Genomic DNA, 16,137 nt, shown 5'->3' with positions numbered 1-16,137 from the left:
ACACACACACACACACACATAGACAGTGCTTCACACAAGACATTATTCAAACCATAAGAAATAAGATCATAGAAAAGACAAACCATCTCACTCTGCCCATTGATTGAGACAATTATGCATGAGGAGATTCTGTTCCAACACACACACACACACACACACACACGCACACACACGCACACACACGCACACACACACGCACACGCACACACACACACACACACACGCACACACACGCACACACACACGCACACGCACACACATGCACACACACACACACACACACACACACAGACACACACGCACAACACATAGACACACACGCACAACAAATAGACACACACGCACACACACATGCCCACACATAGACACACACGCACACACACGCACAACACATAGACACATAGACACACACGCACACACACATGCCCACACATAGACACACACGCACACACACAGACACAGACACACACACATGCGCACACATAAACACACACACAGACACAGGCACACACACATGCGCACACATAGACACACACACATGCGTACACATAGAGCAGGGCTCGACATTAACGGATGCCCGGTTCCGGGCAACCCAAAAAATTGACAACCATTTCTTGGCCTTTGGTTGCCATAGTGGCAACCACGTTTTAACATGTAAAAAATGAGCACAGCAGCAAACAGCAAAATATGCACCAAATAAATATTTTTTAATACTTGAGTGACACGCTGACATTTTATTGCTGTTACAATGGGAACGATGTTGCTAATTACCAGAAGGAACCCAGTAGACACGTGCGGTGTGTTTACTCAGGTCAGACGCTGCGCGCACACCGGCTCAGCTGCAAGCATACGTTTGATATGGCCAAACAGATAGAAGTTGTCTGGCTGTGTGAAAGCCCCAACTAACGTTAACCTGGTGTGGTGTCAACATCACAAATGAACCAGCAAGAAAGATGATTCGACTGACAAATAACCAGATGAACCGCTTGCACGAAAAAACAATGGCATTTGAGAAAAAGAGGACAACCGTGTCAGGGGAAACACACCTACTCGTAAACTATGGACTATTTCAGAAGGAACAAACAGCGTGCTCCGAGACAACAGCCGTGGCTCAAAGGTGTACTTTCATTTGAGATTGGTGAATGTAGGAAGAAGAAGTAAGACCGCAGACTGTGTGGAATTTCCTGATTACAGCGGTAGGGGAGCCCCTTTATAGTTGTGCGTCGCGGCTAACTGCAAAGTATGCATATTAGATTTCTAATGTAACGAGGCGAAGTGCGTCTGAACTGCACGCTGAAAGTATTCCACGAGAAAACACCCGCGTGTCATACATACTGTACGCAGCCCATGAGATCGGGTTGGAGAGAGAGAGAGGGATTGCGGCGGGGACAGAGCGGGCGGGCCAAGGCCGCTTCTGGGCCTTTTGGGGCCATCGACATAAAAAGAGATATCATTCATATATATCTCAATGTTTGGGGCCCCATGCAAAATCTTAGAGTGGGGGCCCCAAACCACTGTCATCATAGTATCCCTGAATGAACATGAATGAGAGGCATAGGCTACTTCATTATAAATAACGCTTTTAATTAATAAATTAAGCACAATATGAACAATAACAGCTAAAAAATATATGAAAATGAAAGTTCACAAATATTAATTAAACAAATCCTTTCAGTGCAAATGCATTATAAAAACAAAAAATAACTAAGATTTGTTTAGAAAACAAAATTACACAAATGTATTATTATTATTATTATCATTATGTAACCTCCTCTTGCCCCCTGTAGGCTCTGACCAGCAGAGTCACATACACAGCAGTATCTAGAATGAGCTGGATGTTATACTGGCCTAAGTATATCATTTCAATAACAGGATCCTGAGTTTCTAGCTGTTGGTGTTGAGCTGGCTAGATCTCCTATTTATCAGTAAGAGTCAGTTCAGTAGCCTGTACTACGAAGCTATCTTAACAGACCCGCGATCTGTCACTTTGATCTGGTTTGACTGAACAGGATCAAAGCTATCTAGTTTAAGGATACTACGACGCTGGTTTTCTACTGGATAACTGAAGCTGGCTTTATCTGGGATCTGCCTGTGCACGCGCACGTTTTTCACTCGTGCACAGGCGCGCGTCCACGCGAAAGAGGTGCGCTAGCCAATCACATTATGAACAGCTGAGTTGATCCACGCCCAAACCCATTTCCACACCCATTTCCTCGTTCAATGAAAGCGCAGTGCATGATCAGAGTTTTAGCGGATATTTAAAGGTCCCAATTCGTGCAGCTGTAACCTCTTAAAAACGTGTGTCTCTGGTCCATAAAACATGATTCTGGATTAATCTGTCGAAAATATAGCAACCCCGTTTGTTGTGACGGAGTTCTCACTTCCTCATCTCGTCGCTTCCCAAGAATGGCCTGTTTCTATAATATATTCAGAACTAAAGCCCAATTTATGCTTCGTCTGCCGACACTTTTGAAACGGTCGCCGACAGAAATGAGAACTTGAGTCGACACTTTCAAGTGTCTGCGAGCAGTGTCTGCTACCTGGTGAAATGTCTAGTGTCGCTGACTACGTCATAGTATCGCGCAAGTCTGATTGGCTATATAGACGGCACGCGCTTCCTTGTTTTGGTTGGGGTCCACCCGCTAGTTTAAGCTCGATTGAAATGAATGAACGTGTTCCCGCTATTTTTATCAGCCTGTCCTTGATGTATGACTTCGTGAAAATCACAAAGAACGTTGTGACCAATTTCCCAGAGAGGGGAGGTGAGTTGTCTGGTTGTGTGCTGTTTATATGCGGCTGCAGCCAAGAACGTTACATCTTGCCTCCAAGGTGGTTTCACTGTGCATTTCGTTCCCTCTCTTCTCTTGGCTGTCTGCAGCTGCTTATAGCGTTCGAGTGTCACGTGACCGTTGAACCGAGGCGAACGTCTTCTGAAGTATAAATGCAACACCATGAGCGACACTTTCTTTTTCGTCTGCGACCATGTGCTGAGCGACACTTTCTAATAAGTATAAATTAAGCTTAACAGTTCCCATTGGCCGCTGAGGGAGAGCCCGCCCCAGGCTCCCAGCGGCCAATCAGATTAGCGTCTGTGGACCAGCACGCTAGGTTGCGAGTTATCGTTAACTTAACGGTACTACGCTAAAGAGGACATCTCAAAATGCCTAGACTTACCGAATGCACCTCTGCAGTTGCTGGATCACGTACAGTTGGCGTCGCTCCAGCTAGAAGTGTTAATTTTGTGGCTATAGACTAAATGGTGCAGGTAGCTTGTGTGAGAGAGACCCGCGCAGTATGCAGGAGGAAGCTAGTGACGTCCCAATTCCCCTCTGGGCAAACGAATGGGCAAACGAAGCGTTTGGGGGTGTGGCTTGGAGGAGACTGCAGGGGGACGCTGGATAGGGACAAATCCAACTGTGGCAGTTCTGAGCGTGTGACCACTCATTACAGGGAGGGCTGACAGCAGTATATATGCATTTACAAGTAAAAACAGCTTTTGCACGGAATGGGACCTTTAATGTATCCGCGATTTAATGTCAGAATGAAAATCCGCGTTGGATAGTCTGCTGAAGGGCTGTCTAAAGCAGCAGCTTGTATTCACATCAGTCATTTGATTTACTTTGATCAGCGATTTCTGTCTGATACAGCTGCATTGATACAGCAGCAACAAATGTAAATGTGTAATCTCAGTCTATACATTTCCACAATCTGTAAGCCTATTTAGACCATAGATTTAGAAACGCATGCTCAATGAATAATGATCTCTATCACTCATGTGTGTGGTTGCACTGATCGAATAATTCATATATAAAATAGCCTAGTATAAAGCCTAATAGCCTACTATAAAAGAGAAAACTGCTGAACTGAATTGAGACGATGCGGGCATAGTTATCATTGATAAAAACTAGCCTAGTTTTGCTCATATATTGGCATACAGCCTACAGGACACAGTTCCAGCTGAAAGATGCAAGAATAGCCTGCATATTTAGTATTGGGGCTATCCCATATTTATCCCATATCTATATTATATGTATAGGCTTTTCTGGCATGTAGCAGAATATCACCCTCACTCCATTTGAGGGTCCGTTCATGATATGCACCGCGGTGATTAATAGTGATCATATTTCTCCACGCATCGTTGAGCTGTTAAGACATAAAGTGGTAAGTAGGCTTAATTTAATTATGTAGCCTACAGAGCCACGAATGTTTTGCTTGTTCTATTCTCAGTTGACTGCAATCTATTTTTCATATGGCGATCTTATATGAATGGTGAGTGACTCCAGAGAGCCGATTATATGGGTCTCTCATGGATTTTGATCTTATCCTCTGAAGCTAACCTGGTTGCGACCAGGTTAGCTTTGCAGCGTCAGTTGCCATGGTGATTGAAAGTTAACTTGCTTTGTAGTACGGCTAAACCAGGTTTAAACTCAAACTTACTCGGATAAGGCATTAAACTAGCTTCGTAGTACAGGCTACAGGCTTGAATAAATGAATAATAGCGCGGTGCCTCCACTGTGGAATTACTCAACGCTATGAGCTAAATGTGTATTCCCCAGAAATAAAAGTAAGTATGTGTGTATCAGTATGTAAGTGTAAACCTAATAATAATAAATTGTTCAGGACAACAAGATAAAAAGGAATAACAAATATAAATGTATTTAGATTGTGTTGTATTGGTTTAACACACAATAAACACAAAATTCACAATACCAGGAATCTTAAAATAACAAAAAACGTTTCAAGTTTACCCAATAATAAGATAAAAGTTCCAAATGTACCTTGTGTTAATTTACCTTATAGTGCAAAAATACCCCAAAGAAAATATGTGGGCCACTCACGATCCAGCCACTTTAATCCTCTTCTCGCGATTTTGCGGCGTTATTTAAGCTGACTGTCCCTCACGCGGGTTCGAAAAGAGGGGAGTGGCTTTAGCTCAGGAGGTAGAGCGGGTCGGCCAATGACGCAAGGGTTGGCGGTTCGATCCCCGCTCCCTCCCAGCTGCTGTCGTTGTGTTTAACCCTCCTTGCTCCCGATGGTGTGTAGGCACCCTGCGTGGCAGCCTGCCGCCATTGGTGTATGAATGGGTGAATGTAGACTATCTACTGATTGTAAAGCTCTATATAAATGCAGGCCATTTACCATTTACCATTTCGAGCAGAAACGTCCGTCTTGATAGTAAGTTACGAGACTTGCACGTTATCACTTTAGTCATGAAAACAACAAAACGGCTCGGCTTGGCTTCACTTCAAACTGTAGAAAAGAGTTTCGGACTGCGACACGCACACGAGTCTCGACTGCACAGTAATATTTGTGCCAATACCTTGACGTATTTCAGTCAACAAATATTATTATCTCCAAACGTTAAACTTTGTTTTATACTGCACGCAGCTCAGTTCCCAAACGTCTTCACATGTGTCTCTCTCTGACCAGACTGGTGACAGCCTAGTATGCTTTCCGGATTCCTCCTAGCCCCACCCCAGTCATTTTTCATTGGCTTAGAGCACAGCAGCGCGATCCCCGATTGGCTTAGCAACATGTCACTCAACAAACAATAAGAACTTGGCGCAAATAGGAAAATGAACATTCACAAGAAAACAAGCATCACAGTGAATGTAGTTTCTCATTAAATTCACCCATACTGGAATAAAAACACTCTAATCACATTTCCCATAAGAAAGAAAACACTGTTATCACGTTTCTCATTTACCTATATTTCTGAGGTCTCTACAATTATTACTACTACACCCGGTGCGCGCACTGAATAGGCCTATTATACTATATACTATAGACTATTATACTTTTCTGTCACATCGTCATTATTAAGCCGGCTTATCAGAATCAGAATCAGAATCACTTTTATTGCCACAGTATGCAAGTTACATACGAGGAATTTGTCTTAGTGTCTGTATGCAGCATAGTGGTCACATCAATATACAGAGATAAGAAGTGGGAAGATAACTAAAGACAATCACAAAGTTGCAAGTGTAATCAAATCGAGTAAATATATACAATATGTACATGAGTGGTGAAGTGTTCTGTGGATGATAAATATGAATTTACGTTGGATTTACATGAATTTACAGTCGGAGTTAAATAGAGTTTACATTGAATGTACATGAAATTTACAGGCTAAGTTAAATAGGCATTAATGTGCAGGGAATTTACATGAATTTACAGTCCCAGTTAAACAGGCATTAAATTAGATATGAGTTTCAGTTTTATGGGGGGGGGTTCAGTTGAGTTTAGGAGGAGGTAGTGAGTTTGTGTGTGTGTGTGTGTGTGTGTGTGTGTGTGTGTGTGTGTGTGTGTGTGTGTGTGTGTGTGTGTGTGTGTGTGTGGGGGGGGGGGGGGGTTGTTAGTGAGGTCCTTGGTGGAAGGGGTTTCCGGGCCTTGTTGGTGAGGCTGATGGCGGTTGGGAAGAAGCTGGTCTTGTGACGGGTGGTTCTGGTCTTGGCAGACCTCAGTCTCTTGCCGTGGGGGAGTGTCTTAAAGAGTTTGTGGCCAGGGTGGGAGGGGTCGGCCATGATCTTGCGAGACCGCTTCAGTGTCCTGGCTGCATGCAGGTCCTGGAGGGATGGCAGGTTGCATCCGATTATCTTCTCAGCACAGCGGATGATGCGCTGAAGTCTGTTAGTGTCTTTGAGAGTGGCAGCAGCATACCAGACGGTGATGGAGGAGGTGAGGATGGACTCAACGATGGAGGTGTAGAAGTGCACCATCGTGGCCTTTGGCACTTTGAATTTCTTCAGCTGCTGCACAAAGTACATCCTCTGCTGTGCCTTCTTGGTGAGAGCTCTGATGTTCAGCTCCCATTTTAGGTCCTGGCTGATGATGGTCCCCAGGAAGTGGAAGGACTCCACAGTGTTGACTGGGGAGTCACCCAGGGTGATGGGGGAAGGTGGGGCTTTGTTCCTCCTTATGACTGCATAGTATCATTATTACTCAAAATATAAGGCGACCAAAAATGGCAACCATATTTTTATTTGGGCAACCAAAAGCTCCTGCCAGGTTGCCACTCCGGCAACCACTTTTAAAAGTTAAGAGTTTAGGAGGAATGGCTGGAGAAACGCAGCTGCTGTATCTATATGGAGCGATTCCAACTTTCACTTTGGAAACAGGCGAGTTAAATTCACAGTTGAAGACTTGTACTCACTTTGGGTTGAAAACAGGAAAGAACGTGAAGTTTCTTCTTTGTCTTAAAAAGTTTTCACAACAACACAGCCGACACGCGTGGGGGACGCCCCGGCGACATTAAACAAGCGCCCCCTGTTCAGAGAAGCAGTAGAGCGGAGGAGGGGGAGGAGGAGGGGGAGTGGAGGCTTTCCTGAACTGAACTGGGTGCGCTTGTTTAATGCCGCCGGCGCGTCCCCCGCGCGTCACAGTAAGTGGACTTGGCCTCTTTTATTATTAAAACGGCACACATTTATTTCGAACAGATAATTAATCACGATGATCCGATGTAGAAGGCTCAGAGGTCGATGGGGGGTCGGCCAATCACGATGGTCGATGCCATCGTCCATCGTGCCAACCCTAGCGCACATACACACACAGAGACACGCACACACACGCACACATACAGAGCAGACACACACACACACACACACACACACACTAGGGGGGAGACACTGGCACCAAGTATTGATATTATATTAAAATATGCAGGATCTTGAAACTGATTCCCCCACAGCCATTTTGATAAACAGGGTCGTCGGGTTGTCAAAAATATTAATACTTAAATACTTACTCGACATTTTAAACGGATACAATACTCATTTTCTACACTATCAAGTTTATCGATACCAGCAGCACTTCTCTGCCTCCTCCACGCACACACACACACACGCACACACACACACACACACACACACACACACACACACACACACACACACACACACACACACACACACACACACACACACACACAGCAGCTGTTAGCTACATTAGCTAATCCCACTACTGCTGCTGTAACCACTTCACCAACAGTTGAGTGACCAAATGTTTCACTTGTTAACCATGCAGTCGGAGTGACGCTCTTTCCACTAACATTTAGGCTTTGAAATGTGTTGATACATGGACCCTGCTTGTAGATTGCAGCTACATTGAAGGTGAAACACATTGCCGGTGGAGGTACCCCGGATGTAGCAGACAAAGAGTATTGAAGGCAACAGACGAAGCCTGTTTTGTTGTTTTTTAACAACAGCGCTCCCGCCTTGATGTTGCAGTGGAACCACTGAGAGGGGAACAACTCAGTCGTCAGTTCTTATCGATTTAACTTCTTGTGGTGCAGAATTGTCGAAGTTATCCTGCTTTGCTACTCGATGATTTGACACAGACAGCAACCAGTCTGTACAGTAGCGAATCAGTGGGGATAGCAGAGCGTCCAGGAGCCTAATGATGATTCATTTGGAATGGATTCATTGGGGTTGGTAAAGTTTAGGCTAAGAGGCACACTGATGGCAGTAACAAATAGCAGACACTGTGATATTTAGAAGTGAATCGTGGACATGCAGAGCTGCTGTTTGGGCTGTCTTGGGCTACACTCTGAGCATACTGGGGGCAGCAGCTCAGCTTGAGGGAGGCTTTGGAGGGAATTGTAGCCTCCATGAAACATGAAAGCTGGAACATCCCCACCCCCCACTAACTACTTAAGACAATTTCAAAATATATTGTGAATATATGCCATTGTTTCTCTTGTTTAATAATAACCAAAAAAAAAGACTCTTAATGTGTAATTTTTCCTCCGTGGTATCGAAAATGGTATGAGTGAGTGAGTAAACTCTGAGTGAGTCATGTCAATTCTGCTAGTAAATACAATAATAGCTGCTTCTTGCCTTTTAGGGCTATTTATTCTCTTCAGTTACACAGATATCGTGATGTATCGTAGGTTAAATTTGTACCCTGAATATATCGATTATCGTAGAATCGCTGTATCGTGATAATATCGTTATCGAGGGCCAAGTATCGTGACCGTATCGTATCGTGAGTACTCCGTGATTCCCACCCCTAGCACACAACACACACATACATGCGCTTCGCGCATGCGCACATACACACACACAGACATGCACACACGCGCACACATACAGAGCAGACACACACGCACACACTCGCACACACTCCACAGACACCACATGCACGCGCACATATACACACACAGACATGCACAACACTCGCACACGCACACACACAGACACACATGCACGCGCATGCGCACATACACACACACAGACATGCACACACGCGCACACATACAGAGCAGACACACACACAGACAAACACACACACACACACACACACACACACACACACACAGCTCCTCTTCTGTCTCTATCTCAATAAAAAAGAATAGATACAAAACTGCCTTAATCTTAATCTTAATCCCCACCCGCAGACACGGCCAAATGTGCCTGTAAAGTTACACCAGGGCTCGAACCTGGAACACCCATGTTGGTAGGCAGGGATTCTACACTGCACTACGTGGACGCCAACACATTTATTACCTTTTGAGGTTGGTTTCCCTTTTATTTGATTTAAATCAATAAATGAATATAAAATAAAATTAGCCAAAAAAATGAAACTGGTTGAATCATAAAGAGTGAAGTTATTAACACGTTCACTGCCAACGACGTATTACTCCGTCAAAAAAATCCAACGGTTCACTGCCAATGACGTATTACTCCGTCAAAAAAATGATTTTTTTTTTTGACCGTGGGATGTGCATCTAACCCTTTTACATCTCTTATATAATTATTGAACCACCGAACGTTTACAACCCATTCCACCGACCCACTAAGTGGCGACAGTGCTCTCCTGACTAGAGGAAGGCAAGCATTTTCATGAGAATGGCTTCCTCGAAGCCATTCTCATGAAAATGGATTGGCGAAAACGCTTTCGTTTTCGCGCTGATTGCTGGCAGTGCGGGATTGCAAATTTGCATAATAGATTACGGGTGGAACACACTTTGAAACACGCAGCATAAATTATGACCAGAATCGCAAAAAGCTTCATCAAAGCTCTCAACCAAAACTCCAAGAAGCGAGCGAGTCCATCCAGACTTCCTCAAAGAGCGGCCGCGCAGACAGGCACAGCAGCAGCAGCAGCAAGCAGCAGCGAGCTTGTGACACGGCCGCTGCAGCCAAGAAGAACGCCCACGGAGGGAGGAGTTGGAAGCAGAGGGGGGTTTCCTGCTGTTATGGAGGAAATTACTGTTCAAAACTATTGTTTAGATGTCTGACGTCTTACTGATGCCAAAAATGAATGGTTAAAGTGACTGTTCTATCGAATTTCACAAAAAGCCGTTTATCTCTGAATAATTTTTCAGACGCTGAAACCATGCTGTATTCAACTGCTAATGCAGTAGACAGAGAAAGCACACATTCTATTAGTTCTTTTGAGATATTGTGTGTTCACAAAATCTTAGCAGAAAAGAATCCTCGGGTCTTGAAAGATGAGCCAGAATCCTCAAAAAAACCCTCTGGCAGAACTACCTACAGTAAAAAAAAAACGGCTGGCAGTGAATGTGTTAATAGAATAATGATCAACACAACAGGTGTGTTAGAGAGAAGCTGCTGTTGTATTGAGTCTTGTTGTCTCATCAGATGCCTGTGAACTCACACTGGACCAAACACAGCACACAGAGAGCTCCTCCTGTCTGAAGACAACAGAAAGGTGACGAGGGGGAGAGAGGAGCAGCCATATCCTGATCACACCAGAGAGATTTGACTCTGAGCCTCAGCTGCTGTGTAGAGATGGTCTGACTGGTCGCTGTTACTGGGAGGTGGAGAGGGAAAGGAGTGGTTCATATAGGAGTGACTTACAGAGAAATCAGCAGGATATTAGCGGTGTGATGACTGTGTGCTTGGAATGAATGAAAAGTCCTGGAGTCTGAGGTGCACTGATAACAGTTACACTGCCTGGCACAATAACACAGACATACCTCTCCCCTCCTCTGTCTCTAACAGAGTCGCAGTGTATCTTGACTGGCCTGCTGGCTCTCTGTCCTTCTACAACGTTTCCTACAAACTGATTCATCTCCACACGTTCAACTCTAGCTTCACTGAACCTCTGTACCCTGGGTTTAATTTGGCTGGTCTGATGGTAACTCAGTGTCTCTGTGTCAGATAGAGTGAGAGAGAAACACACTGTGACCAAACACAGCTGCTGACATGATGCTTCACTCTGTACAGGTTCAAATATCTTTCTTTGATCTTTGTTATATTTGGTATTTGATTCATCTCATCGTTCAAGCTGAACATTTTGATGTTTTCTAGAACCGTTTCCCAGAGTTACATGTTAAATAAACACGGTTTTTATCTGTTTACAAACCTGTTTTGTAATAAATGTGTTGACATTGTTCACCCTGTGTGTGTTGTGTGTGTGTGTGTGTGTGTGTGTTGTGTGTGTGTGTGTGTGTGTGTGTGTGTGTCCCGGTCCCAATATGTGGTATTAGTAAACAAAATGAATAGCCTACTATCACACCTAACACTCACTGTGTGTGCATGTGTGTGTGCGTGCATGCACGTGCACACGTGTGGTGTGTGTGTGTGTGTGTGCATGTGTGTGCGCACAATAGAGCACACACACACACACACACACACACACACACACACACTGAGGACAGACATGACTTTTAAAATGGAAGAGAAGGTGAGTAGATTTTGCTTTGGAAAGAGGGAGAGAGAGGAGAGAAGAGGGAGAGAGAAAATGGAGAGTGAGAGAGAGAGTAGGGGAGAGAGAGAGAAGAGAGGGAGCGAGAGGGAGAGAGGGAGGAGAGTAGAGAGAGAGAGAGAAGAGGGAGAGAGTATGACAACATGAAGAGCATTTCAAACAACGATAATTTACTATCAAGGCAGCGTCCAGATTCCACACTCACCCCGTCGGGCGACGAGTGGAAAAAACGAGGGAGAGAGAGGAAGAGGAAGAGGGAGAGAGAGGAGAGAGAAGAGGGAGAGAGAGAAGACAGAGGGGAGAGAAGAGGAGGAGAGGGAAGAGGGAGAGAGAGGAGAGGGAAGAGGGAGAGAGAGATGAGGGAGAGAGAGGAGAGGAGAGGGAGAGAGAGAAGAGGAGGAGGGAGAGGAGAGGGAGAGAGGCAGAGAGAGGAGGGAGAGAGTGAGAGAGAGGAGAGAGAAGAGGGAGAGAGAGAGAGGAGAGGGGGAGAGAAGAGAGAGAGAGGAGAGGGAGAGAGAGGAGAGAGAGAAGAGGGAGAGAGGGAGAGGAGGGAGAGGAGAGAGAGAGATGAGAGAGAAAAGGGAAAGAGAGAGAAAAGGGAGAGAGAAGAGAGTGAGAGAGAAGGAGGGAGAGAGAGAAGAGGGAGAGGAGGTTGACAACATGAAGAGCATTTCAAACACGATCATCATTACTATCAAAGGCAGCGTCCAGATTCCACACTCACAGCCGTCGGGCGACGAAGTGGAAAAAACGAGGAGAGAGAGGAGAGGAGAGAGAAGAGGGAGAGAGAGGAGAGGGAGAGGAGGAGAGGGAGAGAGAAGAGGGAGAGAGAGGAGAGGAGGAGGGAAGAGGGAGAGATAGGAGAGGAAGGAGGGAGAGAGAGAAGAGGGAGAGAGAGGAGAGACAAGAGGGAGAGAGAGGAGAGGGAGAGAGAGGAGAGGAGAGGGAGAGAGAGAAGAGGGAGGGAGGGAGAGGAGAGGAAGGAGGGAGAGAGAGAAGAGGGAGAGAGAGAAGAGGGAGATGAGGAGGGAGAGAGAGGAGAGAGAGGAGAGAGAAGAGGGAGAGAGAGGAGAGGAGAGGGAGAGAGAAGAGAGGGAGGGAGAGGAGAGAGAGAAGAGGGAGAGAGGGAGGGAGGGAGAGGAGAGGGAAGAGGGAGAGAGAGAAGAGGGAGAGGAGGGAGAGGAGAGAGAGAGAAGAGGGAGAGAGAGGAGAGTGAGAGAGAGGAGGGAGAGGAGCAGGGAGAGGAGAGGGAGGGAGAGGAGAGGGAGAGAGAAGACGGAGAGAGAGAAGAGGGAGAGAGAGGAGAGAGAGGAGAGGAGAGGGAGAGAGAAGAGGGAGAGAGAGGAGAGAGAAGAGGGAGAGAGAGGAGAGGGGAGGGAGAGAGAAGAGGGAGAGAGAGAAGAGGGAGAGAGAGGAGAGAGAAGAGGGAGAGAGAGGAGAGGGAGAGAGAGAAGAGGGAGAGAGGGAGGGAGGGAGAGGAGAGGGAAGAGGGAGAGAGAGAAGAGGGAGAGGGAGAGAGAGGAGAGGGAAGAGGGAGAGAGAGGAGAGAGAGAGAAGAGGGAGAGAGAAGAGGGAGAGAGGGGAGGGGGAGAGAGAGGAGAGAGAAGAGGGAGAGAGAGGAGAGAGAAGAGGGGGAGAGAGAGGAGAGGGAAGAGGGAGAGAGAGGAGAGAGAAGAGGGAGAGAGAGGAGAGGGAAGAGGGAGAGAGAGGAGAGGGAGAGAGAGAAGAGAGAAGAGGGAGAGAGAGAAGAGGGAGAGAGAAGAGGGAGAGAGAGGGGAGAGGAGAGGAGAGAGAAGAAGGAGAGAGAGGAGAGAGAAGAGAGGGAGGGAGAGGAGAGGGAAGAGGGAGAGGCAGAGAGAGAGAAGAGGGAGAAAGAGGAGAGGAGAGGAGGAGAGAGAAGATGGATAGATGGAGAGAGAGGAGAGGGAAGAGGGAGAGAAGAGGGACAGAGAGAGAAGAGGGAGAGAGAGGAGGGGAGGAGATAAGAGGGAGAGAGAGGAGAGGGAGAGAGAGAAGAGGAGGAGAGAGAAAATGGATAGAGGGAGAGAGAGGAGAGGGAAGAGGGAGAGAAGAGGGACAGAGAGAGAAGAGGGAGAGAGAGGAGGGGAGGAGAAGAGGGAGAGAGAGGAGAGGGAGAGATAGAAGAGGGAGAGAGAGGAGAGGGAGAGAGAGGAGAGGGAGAGAGGAGAAAGACAAAAGAGAGAGAAGAGTGAGAGAGAGGAGAGGGAAGAGGGAGAGAAGAGGGACAGAGAGAGAAGAGGGAGATATAGGAGGGGAGGAGAGAAGAGGGAGAGAGAGAAGAGGGAGAGAGAGGAGAGGGAGAGAGAGAAGAGGAAGAGAGAGGAGAGGGAGAGAGAGGAGAGGGAGAGAGGAGAGAGAGAAAAGAGAGAGAGAGAAGAGGGAGAGAGAGGAGAGGGAAGAGGAGAGAGAGAAGAGGGAGAGAGAGGAGAGGGAAGAGGGAGAGGGAGAAAGAGGAGAGGAGGAGATAGAGGAGGGAGAGAGAGGAGAGGGAGAGAGAGAAAATGGAGAGAGGGAGAGAGAGGAGAGGGAAGAGGGAGAGAAGAGTGACAGAGAGAGAAGAGGGAGAGAGAGAAGAGGGAGAGAGAGGAGAGGGAGAGAGAGGAGAGAGAGAGAAAAGAGAGAGAAGAGGGAGAGAGAGGAGAGGGAGAGAGAGAAGAGGGAAGAGGGAGAGAGAGATAGAGGGGGAAGAGATGGAGGGAAAAGAGGAGGTGAAGAGAAGAGATGAGTCACTGATAACAGTTTGAGTGTAGAGTTCTGCTACGTCCACATGGACACAGATAGATTCTCCTCCATTCATAAAGAAACATGGCCTCCACACCTCCATCCACATGACAACATGAAGAGCATTTCAAACAGCATCATTTACTATCAAAGCCAGCGTCCAGATTCCACACTCACCCCGTCGGGCGATGAGCTGATGTGGGCGTGTCTCTCACTAAATGTCAGGAAGCTGAAGCTGTGGTTCAATACGAGTTTTTCAACAACACTTTTTATGGCACAAGTGAGTTTTTTGTTTTCTTTCTTTCTGATGTTAATTTAGAACAATATTCATCACATTTTCTGAGTTTGCTGAAGAAATGCTTTTGATTTCTGAAGTGACGAGAAGTTTCTGAAAGTGAGTTGGAGCCAACCAGCTATTCAGTGCCTGTGTGTTTTAATGTAGAAAAGGCCACACAACACATAGTGAAAGCTACCAGGCTACTGATGACAATAATAAGCTTCCTGTCACCTGCTCAATATAAACTAAACAGACATTTCCATGAGCAAGTTGAAGTGATGATGTCAGCGTCTTCAAAAAGCTCTGCTCCACCTGTCCACACCAATACAGCCAAACTGACTTCTGATATATCTCCTCACATGGAAGACATGTTCCACTGTGGGCCTCCCCCCAGACAAAGCTTGGGAAAAGGTGCCCCCCCCTCCTCGCTCAATTCCTGGATGTCTATGAGATCATGATGATATTATTTGATCCCATAGACACACAACAATTGAGCCAATATGGCCTGATATCATATTGCTGTTTGACATATTTCAGACTACAGCAAATAGCAAATAGCATAAAACAGGTGTGTCTGTCTGAAGGCATTTATTAGTTTCTGACTCTGGGAAAATGGGATAACACACAAAAATTCCCCAAATTCTGTTTTGGTCTTCTGCTCTGTTTTGCTGTATTGGTGTGGACAGCTGGAGCTTTTTGAAAACTCTGACATCATAACCTCAACCTGTGCATGGCAGTTGCTGTTTCATTTGTATTGAGCATGTGTCAGGAAAGTAGGGCTGCACGATATTGGAAAAAACTGACATTGCGATATTTCCCGCCCCTGCGATATATATTGCGATATGAAAAAATAGAGATTTTCACCAGATTACCAGAATAGCTCCTTTTTAAAGAAAATAATACTTCTAGAATGATTGGGGTGAATTTGTAGAGGAGTCCATCTGATTTTGGAGGGGAAATTAGGTATTTTAATGTTTCTCAACCACTGGGCTGTGGCCCACTGGTAGGCCTCAGAGTGTCATCTATCAGAGTTCATACACATTTTGACCAATAGATTTCCATAACTTACATAGCCTACATGAAAAAGTGAGTGAGTTATGACATTCTACTTTAAAATGTCACTAGCCTACACTTCACATAGTGTAATGCAGCTTTTAAAGCCAGGGAAAGACAACATGTATGTTGTATCACCATGTTACCATATCCAACATCTAAGACCATATAGTCTCATATCACAATATTGATATACAATTGATATATTGCCCACCCCTAATATTGAGTGCCAGAATCTACCTCCCAATGATGCTATTTGCAGAAAAACATTAGATTTCATTCATTGATTATAATAATTGCTTTCAACTTCTTTCGTTCTTCTAACGTTTCAATAAATCAACAATGAAACACCCCTGCCACTTTACACACTTGGTCTGACCCCCCGGAAACCCCCT

At 45.8% G+C, this 16,137-nt stretch overlaps 1 protein-coding gene across 1 annotated transcript in view; it reads left to right on the top strand.

The window, feature by feature from the left end:
- LOC310789176 (NLR family CARD domain-containing protein 3-like) overlaps positions 1-16,137 on the top strand; it is a gene marked incomplete at its 3' end in the record, with an annotated part of 64,215 nt that overhangs the window by 33,226 nt on the left and 14,852 nt on the right. Inside the window, 3 exon segments of the mRNA XM_083650764.1 lie at positions 10,602-10,622; positions 10,625-10,671; positions 10,984-11,100. Coding sequence (XP_083506890.1) covers positions 10,602-10,622; positions 10,625-10,671; positions 10,984-11,100 — 185 coding nt within the window.

This window comes from Poromitra crassiceps (assembly GCF_964638095.1).
Source record: "Poromitra crassiceps genome assembly, chromosome: 14".
Lineage (NCBI taxonomy): Eukaryota > Metazoa > Chordata > Actinopteri > Beryciformes > Melamphaidae > Poromitra > Poromitra crassiceps.
This window is presented reverse-complemented; position numbering and strand designations above follow the sequence as displayed.